The sequence below is a fragment of the Culex pipiens genome, chromosome 1 (assembly GCF_016801865.2).
Source record: "Culex pipiens pallens isolate TS chromosome 1, TS_CPP_V2, whole genome shotgun sequence".
Classification (NCBI taxonomy): Eukaryota; Metazoa; Arthropoda; class Insecta; order Diptera; family Culicidae; genus Culex; species Culex pipiens.
In genome coordinates, this window is record NC_068937.1 from 62,976,693 (window position 1) to 62,994,315 (window position 17,623).

Genomic DNA, 17,623 nt, shown 5'->3' on the forward strand with positions numbered 1-17,623 from the left:
TGCTCAAATTTATAAAAATAACTTGGAATTACTGCATATTGAGAATTGGATCGAATGACAGCTGTCAAACGCACAAAACCACGTGCTTGACAATAGTACGTCCATCCCGGGGATTCCCGGCACAAAATTCCCGGGATTTTTATATGTTGTACAGGGATTTCCCGGAATTAAACAAAAATCTTAATTTGGCATGGAAATTACATTAGTATTACAATTAATAAGTTTAAGCTTTTCTAAAATTTTACATAAATTTTTAATACTTTTTTTGTAGTCATTTTTGTTTTTTAGACATCTTTAACCAACTTTTAAGCTGTTTTAGTCATATCATACAGAAATAAATAAAAAATAAATATTTATAAGATACTTATTTAAAACAAAAAAAATTGTTTAAGCTATCTAAAAACTGCTATCCTTGTGGAGATTGATATAAATAGTATTGAGCTAATTCTATAAATTCAAAGCTTGAAAAACATAACAAATATGAAGAAAACAAAGATTTTATGACCTTTTCAAAAACTAAAAACTTCCCGAGAATAAATAAGGGTAATTCTCCGCCAACTCACACAGCAGTTGCCCCGACCCCTCTTCGATTTGCGTGAAACTTTGTCCTAAGGGGTAACTTTTGTCCCTGATCACGAATCCGAGGTCCGTTTTTTGATATCTCGTGACGGAGGGGCGGTACGACCCCTTCCATTTTTGAACATGCGAAAAAAGAGGTGTTTTTCAATAATTTGCAGCCTGAAACGGTGATGAGATAGAAATTTGGTGTCAAAGGGATTTTTATGTAAAATAAGACGCCCGATTGGATGGCGTACTCAGAATTCCGAAAAAACGTATTTTTCATCGAATAAAACACTTAAAAAGTTTTAAAAATTCTCCCATTTTCCGTTACTCGACTGTAAAAAAAATTGGAACATGTCATTTTATGGGAAATTTAATGTACTTTTCGAATCTACATTGACCCAGAAGGGTCATTTTTTCATTTAGAACAAAATTTTTCATTTTAAAATATTGTGTTTTTTCTAACTTTGCAGGGTTATTTTTTAGAGTGTAACAATGTTGAACAAAGTTGTAGAGCAGACAATTACAAAAATTTTGATATGTAGACATAGGGGTTTGCTTATAAACATCACGAGTTATCGCGATTTTACGAAAAAAAGTTTTGAAAAAGTTACTTTTTGCTTTTCTCTTTGTTTCGTCGTCCGTGTCTGTCGCGGGTGACCATGAACGGCCATGATCGATGACGACCAACTTTTTCAAAACTTTTTTTTCGTAAAATCGCGATAACTCGTGATGTTTACAAGCAAACCACTTATGTATACATATCAAAATTTTTGTAATTGTCTGCTCTACAACTTTGTAGAACATTGTTACACTCTAAAAAATAACCCTGCAAAGTTAGAAAAAACACGAAATTTTAAAATGAAAAATTTTGTTCTAAATGAAAAAATGACCCTTCTGGGTCAATGTAGATTCGAAAAGTACATTAAATTTCCCATAAAATGACATGTTCCAAAAAATTTTACAGTCGAGTAACGGAAAATGGGAGAATTTTTAAAACTTTTTTAGTGTTTTTTTCGATGAAAAATACGTTTTTTCGAAATTCTGAGTACGCCATTCTATCGGGCGTCTAATTTTGCATAAAAGTCCCTTTGACACCAAATTTCTACCTCATCACCGTTTCAGGCTGCAAATTATTGAAAAACACCTCTTTTTTCGCATGTTCAAAATTGGAAGGGGTCGTACCGCCCCTCCGTCACGAGATATCAAAAAACGGACCTCGGATTCGTGATCAGGGACAAAAGTTACCCCTTAGGACAAAGTATCACACAAATCCAAGAGGGGTCGGGGCAACTTTTCCCGATTTCATGTGAGTTGGTAGAGAATTACCCATAAATAATTTTCCCGTTTTCCGGGAAACTCAAAACCTGGAAAATTAGACGTCCTGCTTAGAAATCATCGAACAATTGGGTAAATATCAACATTATTTTGACAACTGATTTTGGCGTTTGAGTGCATTTAAAATTCAAAGCACAACAAAGAACAAAAAAAACTTTAAAACTATCTAAAAGTGCTAGCCTTGTTTAGATTGATTTTAAAAGAACGTTTTCAAAAATTTCCCGGGATAAAAAATATATTTTTCGGTTTTCCGGTAAACTCAAAACCCGGGAAAATTGGACGACCTACTTGGAAATCATCGAATAATGTGGTAAACATCAACATCCGTTTGACAACTGATTTTGACGTTTGAGTGTTTTTCATCCGAATACATTTCAATTAGAGAGCATCCAAATTTGCGGACATTCCGAATCCGCTCTGTACTTCTTACAACCATAAAAGGCATCAAGGAAAAGCATAATGCATTCTGCCGATTTACCTTTAAAGAATTACTACCTAGTGAATTAATGGGAAATACACGAATAACTGAGTAACTATGGAATTACTCGAATTACTACGGAATTACTAGGTAATTCCAGAATTACAGGAATTACTGCAGAATTGCGGAGGAATTCTGGATTTACTAAATTACTTACTCAAAATCCGAATGATCCCGTATTAGCTGTAACTTTGGTTTCTTACATGAAAATTAATAGCCAATAAATAGAATCAAAAAAGGTTTATCGAAATTATCTTTTTAACAGTTATTTTTATTATTTTATTATTTTCTGAAGTATGTTTTCACAAACAAGAATCATGGAATTACCAGGATTACTGGGATTATAAGGAATTACCAGGATTACTCTGGAATTACTCAGTAAATCCGGAATTACAGAATTACTTACTCAAATTCCAAGTAATTCCGGATTAGTGACCAGTCTGACACGATGCTGGAAACCCCTTGATGTGACTTTGCCAATGTTTTTAAAAATGTCATTTATTTAGGGGTCAACTTTGGCTGTGTTTTTTACTAACATTTCCTATATTTTCAGTAAAAAGAAGTATGCAGTAATTTTTGTAGAGTCCCAGACTATGCCTCTACGCACTTTTTTGCAATTTAAATGATGATGATGCCATTCTATAGCAGAAAATGTGAAAAACATGCAAAAAATTTAAAAAGTGACTGTTAAAACGTTAAAAAAATTAGATAGGCAAAATGTAATTATATTAGGTGGTAGAATAGGCCAAATACTACCAAAAACAAACATAAACTTAACAAGATAAATGCAAATTAAAATACTAAAAATAAAAAAAGAAAAACATATAACAAGAGAAGTAAAGTTTTTCGTAGAACAAAAGTTGCTCAAAATGACCTCCTAAACAAGGGAAAAATAAAAATTTTCGAAAAAAAAATTTGGGCTGTAGAGGGTTAACGTTGAACATCCAATCCAATCTCCTTCTTACTTAACTTCCCATAGTTGGTAGTACAGTAAAACCTCGCATATGCACCTCATATGGGGGTTTCTTATGCGAAGCACGCATATGCGAGGTACAGGGCTTATGGGATTTTGGCTATATGGGAGACATGGGCTATATTTTTATAAAAAATCAACTTAACTATACAAATTTATAGTGTTTTGGAATCGTTATGAAGTCAGCTACACAGCTACACCAAATTTACATGGTTTCGATGTTCTAGATCATCCGAAACTTCGTCAAGTTAAGGCCTATGTGTTCAACGCCGTACAAGTATGAGGTAGGCGATTTGACTGTGGTTTTTGACCACAGATCATATCCGGATAGCCTCAGGGAGGTTCAGGGACTAGTCTACCGATATGTGGTGATGTTCTGGGTCTTCTGTAGAGTCCCGGGAGGTACGTCCGATGGGTCTACCGCCGTAACACGGCAGAGGTCGGTAGTTTTAGACCTCAGATCATATCCGGATAGCCTCAGGGAGGTTCAGGGACTAGTCTACCGGTATGTGGTGATGTTCTGGGTCTTCTGTAGAGTCCCGGGAGGTACGTCCGATGGGTCTACCGCCGTAACACGGCAGAGGTCGGTAGTTTTAGACCTCAGATCATATCCGGATAGCCTCAGGGAGGTTCAGGGACTAGTCTACAGGTATGTGGTGATGTTCTGGGTCTTCTGTAGAGTCCCGGGAGGTACGACCGATGGGTCTACCGCCGTAACACGGCAGAGGTCGGTGTTTTTTGACCTCAGATCATATCCAGATAGCCTCAGGGAGGTTCAGGGACTAGTCTACCGATATGTGGAAATGTTCTGGGTCTTCTGTGGAGTCCCGAGAGCTACGCCTGAAGGGTCTACCGCCGTAACACGGCAGAGGTCGGTATTTTATGACCTCAGATCATATCCAAATAGCCTCAGCGAGGTTCAGGGACTAGTCTACCGATATGTGGTGATATTCTGTAGAGTCCCGGGAGGTACGTCCGATGGGTCTACCACCGTAACACGGCAGAGGTCGGTGTTTTTTGACCTCAGATCATATCCAGATAGCCTCAGGGAGGTTCAGGGACTAGTCTACCGGTATGTGGTGATGTTCTGGGTCTTCTGTAGAGTCCCGGGAGATACGACCGATGGGTCTACCGCCGTAACAAAGCAGAGGTCGGTGTTTTTTGACCTCAGATCATATCCACATAACCTCAGGGAGGTTCAGGGACTAGTCTACCGATATGTGGAAATGTTCTGGGTCTTCTGTGGAGTCCCGAGAGCTACGCCTGAAGGGTCTACCGCCGTAATAAGGCAAAGGTCGATGGTTTTTGGCCTTAGATTATATCCAGATAGCCTCAGGGAGGTTCAGGGACTAGTCTACCGATATGTGGTGATGTTTTGGGTCTCCTGTAAAATCCCGGGAGTAACGGCCGATGGGTCTACCACCGTAACAAGATACAGGTCAGAAGTTTTTGACCTCAGATCATATCCAGATAACCTCAGGGTGGTTCAGGGACTAGTCTACCGACTTCTGGTAATGTGCTGGGTCTTCTGTAAAGTCCCGGGAGCTACGGTCAATGGGTCTACCGCCGTAACAAGGCAGAAGTCGGTGGATTTTGACCTCAGATCATATCCGGATAGCCTCAGGAAGGTTCATGGACTAGTCTACCGATATGTGGTGATGCTCTGGGTCTTCTGTAGAGTCCCGGGAGTTACGGTCAATGGGTCTACCGCCGTAGCATGGCAGAGGTCGGTGGATTTTGACCTAAGATCATATCCAGATAGCCTCAGGGAGATTAAGGGACTAGTCTACCGATGTGTGGTGATGTTCTGGGTCTTCTTTAGAGTCCCAGGAGTTACGGTCCATGGGTCTACCACCGAAATAAGGCAGAGGTCACTGAATTTGATCTTAGATCATATCCGGATAGCCTCAGGACGGTTCAGGGACTAGTCTACCGATGTGTTATGATCTTTTGGGTCTTCTGTAGAGTCCCGGAAGTAACGGCCGTGAGGCTATTCGGATATGATCTGAGATCAAAAACCACAGACCTATATCTTGTTACGGCGTAGACCCATCGGCCGTAACTCCCGGGATCTTACAAAAGACCTATCACATCGGTAGACTAGCCCCAGAACCTCCCTGAGGCTATTCGGATATGATCTGAGGTCAAAAACCTCCGACCTCTATCTTGTTACGGTGGTACACCCAGAACATCACCACATATCGGTAGACTAGTTACGGCTGTAGACCCATTGACCGTTACTCCCGGGACTCTACAGAAGACCCAGAATATTACCACACATCGGTAGACTAGTCCCTGAACCACCCTGAGGCTATCTGAATATGATCTGAGGTCGAAAACTTCCGACCTCTATCTTGTTACGGTGGTAGACCCATCGGCCGTAACTCCCGGGACTTTACAGGAGACCCAAAACATCACCACATAGGTAGACTAGTCCCTGAACCTCGCTGAGGCTATCTGGATATAATCTAAGGCCAAAAACCATCGACCTCTGCCTTATTACGGCGGTAGACCCTTCAGGCGTAGCTCTCGGGACTCCACAGAAGACCCAGAACATTTCCACATATCGGTAGACTAGTCCCTGAACCTCCCTGAGGCTATCTGGATATGATCTGAGGTCAAAAAACACCGACCTCTGCCGTGTTACGGCGGTAGACCCATCGGTCGTACCTCCCGGGACTCTACAGAAGACCCAGAACATCACCACATACCGGTAGACTAGTCCCTGAACCTCCCTGAGGCTATCCGGATATGATCTGAGGTCTAAAACTACCGACCTCTGCCGTGTTACGGCGGTAGACCCATCGGACGTACCTCCCGGGACTCTACAGAAGACCCAGAACATCACCACATATCGGTAGACTAGTCCCTGAACCTCGCTGAGGCTATCTGGATATTATCTAAGGTCAAAAACCATCGACCTCTGCTTTGTTACGGCGGTAGACCCGTCGGTCGTAACTCCCGGGACTCTACAGAAGACCCAGAACATCTCCACATATCGGTAGACTAGTCCCTGAACCTCCCTGAGTATATCTGGATATAATCTAAGGCCAAAAACCATCGACCTCTTCCTTATTACGGTGGTAGACCCTTCAGGCGTAGCTCTCGGGACTCCACAGAAGACCCAGAACATTTCCACATATCGGTAGACTAGTTCCTGAACCTCCCTGAGGCTATCTGGATATGATCTGAGGTCAAAAAACACCGACCTCTGCCGTGTTACGGCGGTAGACCCATCGGTCGTACCTCCCGGGACTCTACAGAAGACCCAGAACATCACCACATACCTGTAGACTAGTCCCTGAACCTCCCTGAGGCTATCCGGATATGTTCTGAGGTCTAAAACTACCGACCTCTGCCGTGTTACGGCGGTAGACCCATCGGACGTACCTCCCGGGACTCTACAGAAGACCCAGAACATCACCACATATCGGTAGACTAGTCCCTGAACCTCGCTGAGGCTATCTGGATATTATCTAAGGTCAAAAACCATCGACCTCTGCTTTGTTACGGCGGTAGACCCGTCGGTCGTAACTCCCGGGACTCTACAGAAGACCCAGAACATCTCCACATATCGGTAGACTAGTCCCTGAACCTCCCTGAGTATATCTGGATATAATCTAAGGCCAAAAACCATCGACCTCTTCCTTATTACGGTGGTAGACCCTTCAGGCGTAGCTCTCGGGACTCCACAGAAGACCCAGAACATTTCCACATATCGGTAGACTAGTTCCTGAACCTCCCTGAGGCTATCTGGATATGATCTGAGGTCAAAAAACACCGACCTCTGCCGTGTTACGGCGGTAGACCCATCGGTCGTACCTCCCGGGACTCTACAGAAGACCCAGAACATCACCACATACCTGTAGACTAGTCCCTGAACCTCCCTGAGGCTATCCGGATATGTTCTGAGGTCTAAAACTACCGACCTCTGCCGTGTTACGGCGGTAGACCCATCGGACGTACCTCCCGGGACTCTACAGAAGACCCAGAACATCACCACATATCGGTAGACTAGTCCCTGAACCTCGCTGAGGCTATCTGGATATTATCTAAGGTCAAAAACCATCGACCTCTGCTTTGTTACGGCGGTAGACCCGTCGGTCGTAACTCCCGGGACTCTACAGAAGACCCAGAACATCTCCACATATCGGTAGACTAGTCCCTGAACCTCCCTGAGTATATCTGGATATAATCTAAGGCCAAAAACCATCGACCTCTTCCTTATTACGGTGGTAGACCCTTCAGGCGTAGCTCTCGGGACTCCACAGAAGACCCAGAACATTTCCACATATCGGTAGACTAGTTCCTGAACCTCCCTGAGGCTATCTGGATATGATCTGAGGTCAAAAAACACCGACCTCTGCCGTGTTACGGCGGTAGACCCATCGGTCGTACCTCCCGGGACTCTACAGAAGACCCAGAACATCACCACATACCTGTAGACTAGTCCCTGAACCTCCCTGAGGCTATCCGGATATGTTCTGAGGTCTAAAACTACCGACCTCTGCCGTGTTACGGCGGTAGACCCATCGGACGTACCTCCCGGGACTCTACAGAAGACCCAGAACATCACCACATACCGGTAGACTAGTCCCTGAACCTCCCTGAGGCTATCCGGATATGATCTGAGGTCTAAAACTACCGACCTCTGCCGTGTTACGGCGGTAGACCCATCAGACGTACCTCCCGGGACTCTACAGAAGACCCAGAACATCACCACATATCGGTAGACTAGTCCCTGAACCTCCCTGAGGCTATCCGGATATGATCTGTGGTCAAAAACCGCAGTCAAATCGCCTACCTCATACTTGTACGGCGTTGAACACATAGGCCTTAACTTGACGAAGTTTCGGATGATCTAGAACATCGTAAACCATGTAAATTTGGTGTAGCTGTGTAGCTGACTTCATAACGATTCCAAAACACTATAAATTTGTATAGTTTAGTTGATTTTTTATAAAAATATAGCCCATGTCTCCCATATAGCCAAAATCCCATAAGCCCTGTACCTCGCATATGCAACTCTTGCGACAAAACCGAATCAGGTGGAATGACTCGTATATGCAAAGTTGCATATGCGAGGCGCTCTTATACGAGGTTTAACTGTATAAGCAAGATTTGTTCCCACTGGGCTAGGCCTACACTGGGACATCATTCTCATCGCAACAATCAAAAGATCTCAAATCAATCTAATTATTCTACTTCAGTTGACAAGTTTAATGCAGAAACAATATGCATCCTTCGTCAATATGCAATACCGCTGATACGTAACCGGAATAACTTATTGTTCAAGGAATACATTAAAGGAAATTGAATTCTCAGGTGTTAAATCAAACGTTGTTTCGCAGCTGGAACCTATACGGGGCGCGTTATTGAGGCATACCCTACAGGCAGTTTAATATGGTTCGCCGACGCCACCACTAATTGGGTCGACCGAAAGCGGTTTTCCTTCCTCACTCTCGCTCGCAATAGAGGCAGCAACATTTACCATACAGAAATTCACATGAAACCTATATTTTCCTCATTCAATCATACTGCATCAATGTGCTAAGTTCGGACTAAATTCGAAACCATTCACCTAATGTGAAATGTTGTACTGATCTGATTTTTTTTTTCAATTTTCTTTTTACAGCTTTTCAAAGTAACGATTTCATCAACGATCTGCTAGAGGAACACAGACAGTACGAGGCCGCACAAAAGTCAATCGCGGAGTGGAGAAGTACACTAACCCGAAACAGGTAAATGATATGTTTTGATTGAAAAGTGTTTATATCATTTTGAATTTGTATGCACATTTTTATCCACCTAAAATTTTCTAAAATACATTATTGGGAAAGAATGTTCTTTCAAAAGATAGAAATTAAGTTCAATTTTCTTTAAGGTTATGTAATCGTTTTTTCGTAAAATGAGGTCTTTAAATTTAAATGATTATAAAGGAAATAATTAATTTAGGCCACTGAACATGTTTTTTGAAGTTTATGTCCCTGGACTCTGGGGTATGTAAAATATAATAATTCAAATTACATGCCGGAATTTTAACATTTTAATGAAAACTCCATTTGCATGCATTATACACCCATTCAGTTGATATTCAATCGACAATCGACAAAAACTTTAAATAAAAATTGTCCCAGTATAACATGATTTTTACAGTATGTAAAAAAACTATTTACACCTCTTGGGCACTATGCACATTTTGTGATGAAACATACAAACAATTTAAAGTTTGACAAAAACCTAGTACTACGTTTTGTTGGGAAACTTAGACCGAACATTTTGCTACAAAACGCAAATGCAAATGCAATTCCTATAAAAAAGTTCTATAACAAATACTATTATAAAAATAAAAAAAAAATGTGTACACTAGGGTGGGTACGTTTTTCAAAATGTTCTCCGTTCAAGTTTTAGTATGGTTCCCCTTGTAGGGCATGCCCATAGGGGCTCTCATTCCAAATATCAGCACATTTGGTTGTAAACTGGCTGCGGGTATCAGGGTTAAAGTTTAAATGGGAATCACTATGGGAAATTTGGACTTTTTGTTGAACCAATCCTACATGTCTGGGAAAATCATGCACCAACTTCTGGTATGGCCAGGCCTGAAGGGAATGGTCTGGAGAACACTTTTCCCGAAGAGAGCATATGGATTCGTTGTCGACAAAACATCCGATGTCTCCGGAATCAACGGTTTTCCCTCAAAAAGCATCAAATTTTCCTTAATAGGCTATGAAAGCTTGATGAACACCGCCACTGCATATGTCAGGCAGGTACCACGTGGTTGAAATACGAGCCCAAACATGCTAAATATGATTATCAATACAGAATAGTGCATTTTAAATTGTTTTCAGTTAATAGGAACTCTATTTGTATTTAAATTTACAAGTTTTTTTGAATAAAAAATATGCAGAAATGCCCCCTGACTTTTCGGACCAATTTTGAAGGGGGCAACAAACATAAACTTTGAAAAATATTTGCAACGGCCTAATAAAAAAAACATCAATTCTTTTCATATTTTAAAACTAGTTGCGTTTATGATGGTCTTCATTAATATTTAAATGTTGTTATGTGTTGTTAGTACATGGTTCATGGCTATTTCAAAATTAATCAAGGAAGATTTCAAAGTGTACATTTCAGGGTTTCATTTTGTTTCATTTTAAAAAATCACTTTCACAATTTCAGGAAAAAGCGCGCTGACAAAGTTGTCTGCTATGGCGAGCTGGGCTGCTTCGAGGAGACTGCCTATCTGGAGATGCTTCCATCGTCACCGGAGGAAATTGACACCAAGTTCTACGTCTATTCGGCCAAGCACAGGTGAGAAATCAGTAGTTGCATTTTTCGAATGACATTTTCAGCTTGGCGTGCGTGTATCTAAAGTGTAATTACCGTTTAGAACCTTTAACATGCAAGTTAAGCGAGTTTTACCAGCTCAGAGCCTCGTTTTCCTCGATCGATGGCGAAGGTCAGTGCCTCAGGTGAGAGCTGGCAGGCAGGCAGTCAGGCAGTTGGCCTAGGGAGGTGCTTCACGGTGTGTCCCTTGTTGCCCAACGTGCAAATTTGATCGATCGATCGTGTGCATCGATAGCTCGTGTGTGTGTGTGTGTGTGTGTGTGTGTGTGTGTGTGTGTGTGTGTGTTGCTGTGTATTTTCAGCACGTGCTCGCCCATCAACGAACTCGTCGTCATGTTCAATGTCTTGGCGAGAGAGATCACACTGCAAAAATTAGCCCGCTAGCATTTCCGTTAGCTGGGGTGACTCTGTACTTTGTTTATAGAAGCACGGTAGCATTAAACTTCAAATTGATAGGCCGATTTTCAGCGTTTTTATTTAAGTGCAATGAAATTTTGCATTATTCTCAAAGTACCATCTATTGATTGTTCACTTATAAAAAATGTCGATATAGAGAATCTGGCACGAGACTACTTAATGGGATGAAATATTTAAATAAAAAAAAAAACAATGTTGTGATAGAGTGCGTTTGAAAGAATCTTTCTTTAGCAATGTGCACAATTCTACCAATAAAATTCGACTTCCCAGTTGATAGAAGCATAAATTGAAGAAAAAAAGTTAAAGGAGTCAAAACACTCAATTCTACGGCACGTCCATACATCATGCGCGATAAGTTGCTAATGTGCACGCATCAAGTGAATTGTGGAAACTCGATTCGATGGCCTGCCGCTGTAGTAGGCGATAAAACAAACGGATGAAAAATATTTTTTTTAAGTTGAATGCGTAACACGTTGCCATTGAAATCGCGGAAAGGACAATGACATGCGTTGAGTATGTGCAACGGAACGAGATTAAAGCAAAAAACATGTTGATGATCACGTGGCCTTCAATTACCCGATCAATTTCTGAGCTTCTTCTGAGTGCGATAATAATTTATTTTGACCGAAATAATGAGAGGCAATATTATTTTTCACAAAGTCAAGGTCAGCGATGATCATTAATTAAAGTAATTTAATCAATGTTATATTTCAGAGATGTCAGTATATTTATAATTTCATAGTGATCAAACTTTTGAATAAAACAAGATTTAAAAAGAATAGGGTTAATATCTTGCAAAATAAATTTAAGATTCGCTAAAAACATCACAGCCACAAGATGTTGATGCTGCTGAATGGCGAGATCACGAATGGGCTGTTGCAGCGTTGTCGGAAGATGATTTTCACTTTCATTATGAGTGCTCCCTTCAGCCAGTTTACCACGCGTAGTTTATTTACACGTAAAGGAAAAAAACCAGCCAATTTATACACACACGAAAGGTGCTAAGCGACAAAAACGAGGCTGCTTCAACGCGTCGTTGCATCATAAAAGATGCTAATAGCATCTAGTGGTCCTCTTACTTCCGTGTAATCGGGGAAAGATGGTTAAAGGTGGGGAAGATTGTGCTGCAGTCCTGACATAACTTGATTATCACATTTATCATAATATGTTATTATTGGGATCGCTAAAAATGAGATCATACTTATTATATCGTAGTCACTCTCAATGTTTCCCTTATCGACAAAATCATGATAAAATATTGTTCCGATCATATTAGCTACTTTGTCATATTGAAGCAGATTGTCGCAATTGCGCAATAAAAATACTGTTGACATTTTTATAAATACTCGGAACTCCAGCAACCAAATTCTATCAAATTTTTGACTTATTAATCTGTTAACAAGTGATGGCCATTTTAAGGTTAAATTCAAGTTAATCAAATGTCATGCCTCTGTGCTCTATTGTACTAAGCTTGCTGGTTTTCCTATCTAGTTAGCATAAGAGACTGGTATGTGTGTGTGTGTGCAACCAACCAAACGGGACCACGCGGTCGCTTCTTACAAATTGAGTCGTTTCCATGTATTTTAGATTTTAACATTCTATACATGCAAATAACTCGCATATGCATTTGGAAGGTGTTAGCTCTGCCGAGCTTCGGTGACCCATTTCTACGCTGGCTAGCCGAGCGCGAGGAACTTCAGCTTTATCGACAAGCCCCGCCCTGAAGAACGTTTGCACCAATCGGGTTCAAACGTTATTTAGAACTTCCGAACCCTTGTCAAATGGACAAGGACCCAGCGCGTATATAGTTGATAGTAAGAGTATTCCAAATTCCAGTCATAGCTCACCAAGTCGTGATGGCCTAGTGGTTAACATTTTTGCTTACCAATCCAAAGGACGAGGGATCGAACCCCGACTCGAGCGACTTTGATTTTACGTTCATGTTCAGAGTTTTCAAGATTTATGTTTCCTATACTTTCTCGTTGGGAGCAGATGGGAATCGAACCCAGGACCATTCGCATACAAAGCGAACACCGTAACCAGTCAGCCACGGCCGCTCCTTAGCATAAGAGACTGGTATGTGCAATATAACATTGAATAAATTACATTATTTATGATTATCGCTGACCACAGAGGCATCGATCTCTTAATGCTCAATTTCCATGTGCCTGTCACAACCCAGCTAGAATTGTAGACCCGATGCAGGTCTAATCGTCTTGAGGATCAGACCTGCAGAGGCCCTATATTTCTCACTGGGTTGTGAAAGGCACTTAAAACAAGAATCAATGTAACTTAGAATCATCAGGTGAACAAGAATGGATAAATGTCAAAGTTCAATACTCTCAGCTAAATCAATGGCCTTTTCACTCTTGGCCGCCTGCTGTGGGTGTGTCATGTAATGAAAGTATCGCTAAAAATATGATCTTACTTTCATTTCAGGAGTGAGAAACCCATCTTGGAGTTTTACTACGATGAGATTGCCCGGACCAACAACGGAACCGGGGCGTCTCCGCCGGCACCGACGTCGCCGGCCGCTTCCAAAAAAGCCAACGGAACCACTCCCGCCGTCAAACATCGGTACGACCCGGAAAAGATCTACGAAAAGTTTGGCAACCTGGAGAACGTAACGGCTCGGGCCATCATCCACGGGTTCGGATCTAGCTGCACGCACGTGTGGGTCTACGAGATGAGAACGGCTCTGATGGCAGTGGTAATTGTTCTTGTCCTAAATTAACTTACTAAGATAAACTAAGCATCTTCACGTCGTGCTTTGGTTAATTTTTGTTGATTACTTGCAGGAAGATTGCATGGTGCTCTGTATGGACTGGGAAAACGGTGCCACGCTGCCAAATTACGTCCGAGCTGCGGCCAACACACGCCTCGTGGGCAGACAGCTGGCGTACTTGCTTAAGGGGCTGGAAACGCACAATAGTCTAAACATGTCTCGAGTTCATTTGATCGGTTTCAGTTTAGGTTCTCACGTGGCTGGATTTGCCGGGACCGAACTGAAGGGTCTGCACAGGATCACCGGGCTTGATCCTGCTGGGCCACTATTCGAGGCGCAACATCCACACGCCCGATTGGACGATTCCGATGCCGGATTCGTGGATGTGATCCACTCGAACGGAGAGAATCTGATCCTAGGGGGGTTGGGGTCGTGGCAGCCGATGGGAGCCGTCGATTTCTACCCCAACGGAGGCCGAGTCCAGCATGGCTGCTCGAATCTGTTTGTCGGCGCTGTCACTGACATTATTTGGGGTAATTTGTTCAACTTATCTCATTGTTTCGTTCAAAATAAACTATTGCAACTTCTTTTCAGCACCCCCAGCCTCCGTGGAAGGACGTTCCCTGTGCAACCATCGCAGGGCGTACAAATTCTTCATCGACTCCGTTGCGCCAAAGTGTCTCTTCCCGGCGTTCCCTTGCGACAACTACGAAAACTTCCTCAAGGGCGAGTGCTTCTCGTGCACTCGGATCGAGAACGGGACCGAAACGTCGGTTTGCGGAAACATGGGCTACTATGCGGACCGTTCCGTGGGCCGTGGCCAGTTGTATCTGAAGACTCGCGAAGAAGAACCGTTCTGCGCGCACCAGTACAAGTTGCAAATTCTCAGCTCCCAAAACGAGCTGCCCTTGCGGACGCTAGGCCGACTCGAAGTCGAGCTGGAAAGCGACGGAGGACTGACGGAAGTGTTTACCATTACGGAGTATCGTATCGAATTTAGTTTTTCATAACAAATATCAAATGGGGTGAATACAGACTGTGTAGTTTGAATTTTCTTTGGAAGTTGATGATGAAGCTGAAAAAATAAAACACCAAGTTTGTCAAGACTTGAAGATATGCAAATGTGAAACAGTCATTGGCCACCAACGGCGCCCGCTATGTCAGTTTTTAGATCTCTAGGGAAGGGACAGGAATGTTAGTGAGGATAGGTTAGAACAAAACAGCATCATTCTCATAAATTAATTAACATGCCTATGGTCCCGTGTATGCGAACATGAGCAGTATATAAATTTTGAAGCTATAATTCGTACGCAGTTATTGGGATTGGGGAGCGTTCTTTTATTACGTTACGCAAAAAATCGGATTATTAGACCCCCTCCCTCGTAACAAAATTTCCATACAAATTTCAAAAAAATTGTATTGAGCGTAACACGGCCTCCAGCCTGCCATCTGCGTTACGTAATAAAAGAACGCTCCCTTGTGAATTCTACAATTTCATGGAATTTGTCTACCAATTACGGAATTTCCAAATGTTGGGCATTGACAAAACAATCTCATGTCTGCTTCACCCCGTTTGATATTTTCGCCTGTAAAGCCTTCAGGAAACATGAGAATGTTCTCGTTGAGCAACCCAAGAGCGCAAAAGCAAATCATACTTTATCATTACAGAAAGGACGATGCGGAAATATTAGCCGGAGAAATGATCTCCCAAATACTCGTACCACACCCGGCACTTGGTTTTCCCAAAAACATTACCCTCACCTATCTCGCCTACAAAGGCTGGCTAACACGAGGCCTTTCGTCGTGGAGCATCGAGAAAATTATCTTGAGCGACGGATTTGGGAAAAGGTTTTGTTTGAATTTTGTGTTGTCTGGAAATGAAATTGTAATAACTGTTTGTGTCTTTCAGGTTTTCATTTTGCAAACCCATGCATTTAGACTCGAACAAACCGGTCCACATGACGTTGGTACCGGGAGAGTGCGAAGAAGACGAAGATTACAGTCACGGCCCGACCGATGAGAATCAATCGACGGATTCCCCCGAAGACAGTGACGAGGGCGATGACTACGACAACAACACATCGAAGGGACAAAGTAACGAACGCAATGATATAAATCCTCATTCATACTCACAAAGTAGCTTCCGCGGCAAAGGGACCAGCGACCACGACAAGAACCTCGACAACCAACCGTGGCAACCGATCGTGATCGATCTACCGCGGAGTTATCGTAACACCGACCCGAACGGTTCATATCCGGTCTACGTGACTCCGTCGACGACGACGATGAGCACACCGACCACGTTACGGGTTATCAGCGAACCGGTCCTGAAGCGAGGTCAGCACGAACCTCGTCGACTGCTGAACAAAACCAACGACCGCAGCAGTGACAAACGCTCGATCGAGACAACTTCCAGCGGTAAGAACAATATCACCGGCGCGATCGTACCGCCGCCGCCGCCACCTACCGAGAACAAGATGATCACCGTTCAACTGTTTCCTTATCGGTTCGCCAATGTCTTTGAAAAGGCCGAACGTTACGCAAGACTGACCTTGTTGCCATTACTTACGGAACAATTTCCACAATTTTTCAAGTCAAAATCCGACGTACAACCTCCCCCAATAGAAAATGTAGAGTTCAACCAGACAGAACCGGTGCCCACGATCTACAAGACGAACCGAACCGAAGACATGCTGGTACCAGCTGCCAGCAGACGGGTTGACACGCACGTAGACATTCTGGCCACCAGAGGCGAATCGTTGGGCGAACAGAGAAACTTCAACGGGCCGGAAAAGATTGATATTTTACCTCCAAGTACTCGCAAAGCGTTCATCAGTGAGGATGCACTGTTCCGGATGCACCGGATAGAGGAATCCAGTGGAACCGTGGACCCTTCCAGCGTGGACAGGGAAACTCCAGAGGACTCCATCCGAATCGACTTGCCAACCTTTAAACCACCTAAAGCAAAGATGATGCCGCTGGTTGACCAACAGCGCTTCATCCCACTCAACTATGAAAACGGTAACAGTGTGAAAGAGAGAGATTCAGCAGTAGCAGTAGCAGCAAGCAACGTTATGGGTGATATAAAACCAAAAGATAGCACAAGCTGAGGGAGAGAGAGAATTGAATGACAGTATTTAATAATGTGTAATTAGTGATAAGAGTTAAACTATGATTTAAATAAATATATACGTACTCGAATACGTTTGTCTTTGAAAATTTGCGTTTTAATTGAGTACTGTGAAAGCCACACATTAGTTCCATCAACTGTTTAAGGATGCACAATAGGGTGGCTTGAAGTTGTATGGGAAAATTTTAAAATTGCATTGCACAACCATATTCGACACCTTTTGCGGTCCCAAACAACCCTTTCAAATTTTAGGGCGTTTAGTTGAAACGGGGGCGGTGGTGTAATGGTAAGCGTGGTTGCCTCTAATTCTAGCTGGGCTGTGTTTAATCCCAGTCGACCCAGATTGCCATTTCTGACTGATTCTTCCGTCAGATTCTGATTCAATGATATCTCTGGCAACACTATGCACTCTTCGAACCACATTTGTGATACTGTAGATTGTCCAAAGTATCGTGCAATACAGATCTTGGAGTTAACCGTCATAACGTTATGGTTAAAAATTGGCGATGACCATGAGAATTTTTGAGTACTCCGAACATCTTAAAAGTGGATCATAAACAGTTCATAGTAGTGCAACACCACTGAATATTGATGCCAAAGGGTTCCAGGGCTATCACTGAATATGAACCATGATCAAAATCCTGATAGAATAGT

The 17,623-nt window shown here is 42.6% G+C and overlaps 1 protein-coding gene across 1 annotated transcript in view; it reads left to right on the top strand.

Moving 5' to 3' along the window:
* LOC120418087 (uncharacterized) overlaps nt 1-17,058 on the top strand; it is a 60,382-nt gene extending 43,324 nt beyond the window's left edge. Inside the window, exons 3-9 of the mRNA XM_052708346.1 lie at nt 8,986-9,091; nt 10,530-10,661; nt 13,554-13,824; nt 13,913-14,372; nt 14,434-14,821; nt 15,508-15,687; nt 15,749-17,058. Coding sequence (XP_052564306.1) covers nt 8,986-9,091; nt 10,530-10,661; nt 13,554-13,824; nt 13,913-14,372; nt 14,434-14,821; nt 15,508-15,687; nt 15,749-16,949 — 2,738 coding nt within the window. The 3' untranslated portion in view covers nt 16,950-17,058. The remainder of the gene's footprint in view (nt 1-8,985; nt 9,092-10,529; nt 10,662-13,553; nt 13,825-13,912; nt 14,373-14,433; nt 14,822-15,507; nt 15,688-15,748) is intronic.
* The last annotated feature ends 565 nt before the right edge of the window (nt 17,059-17,623 follow it).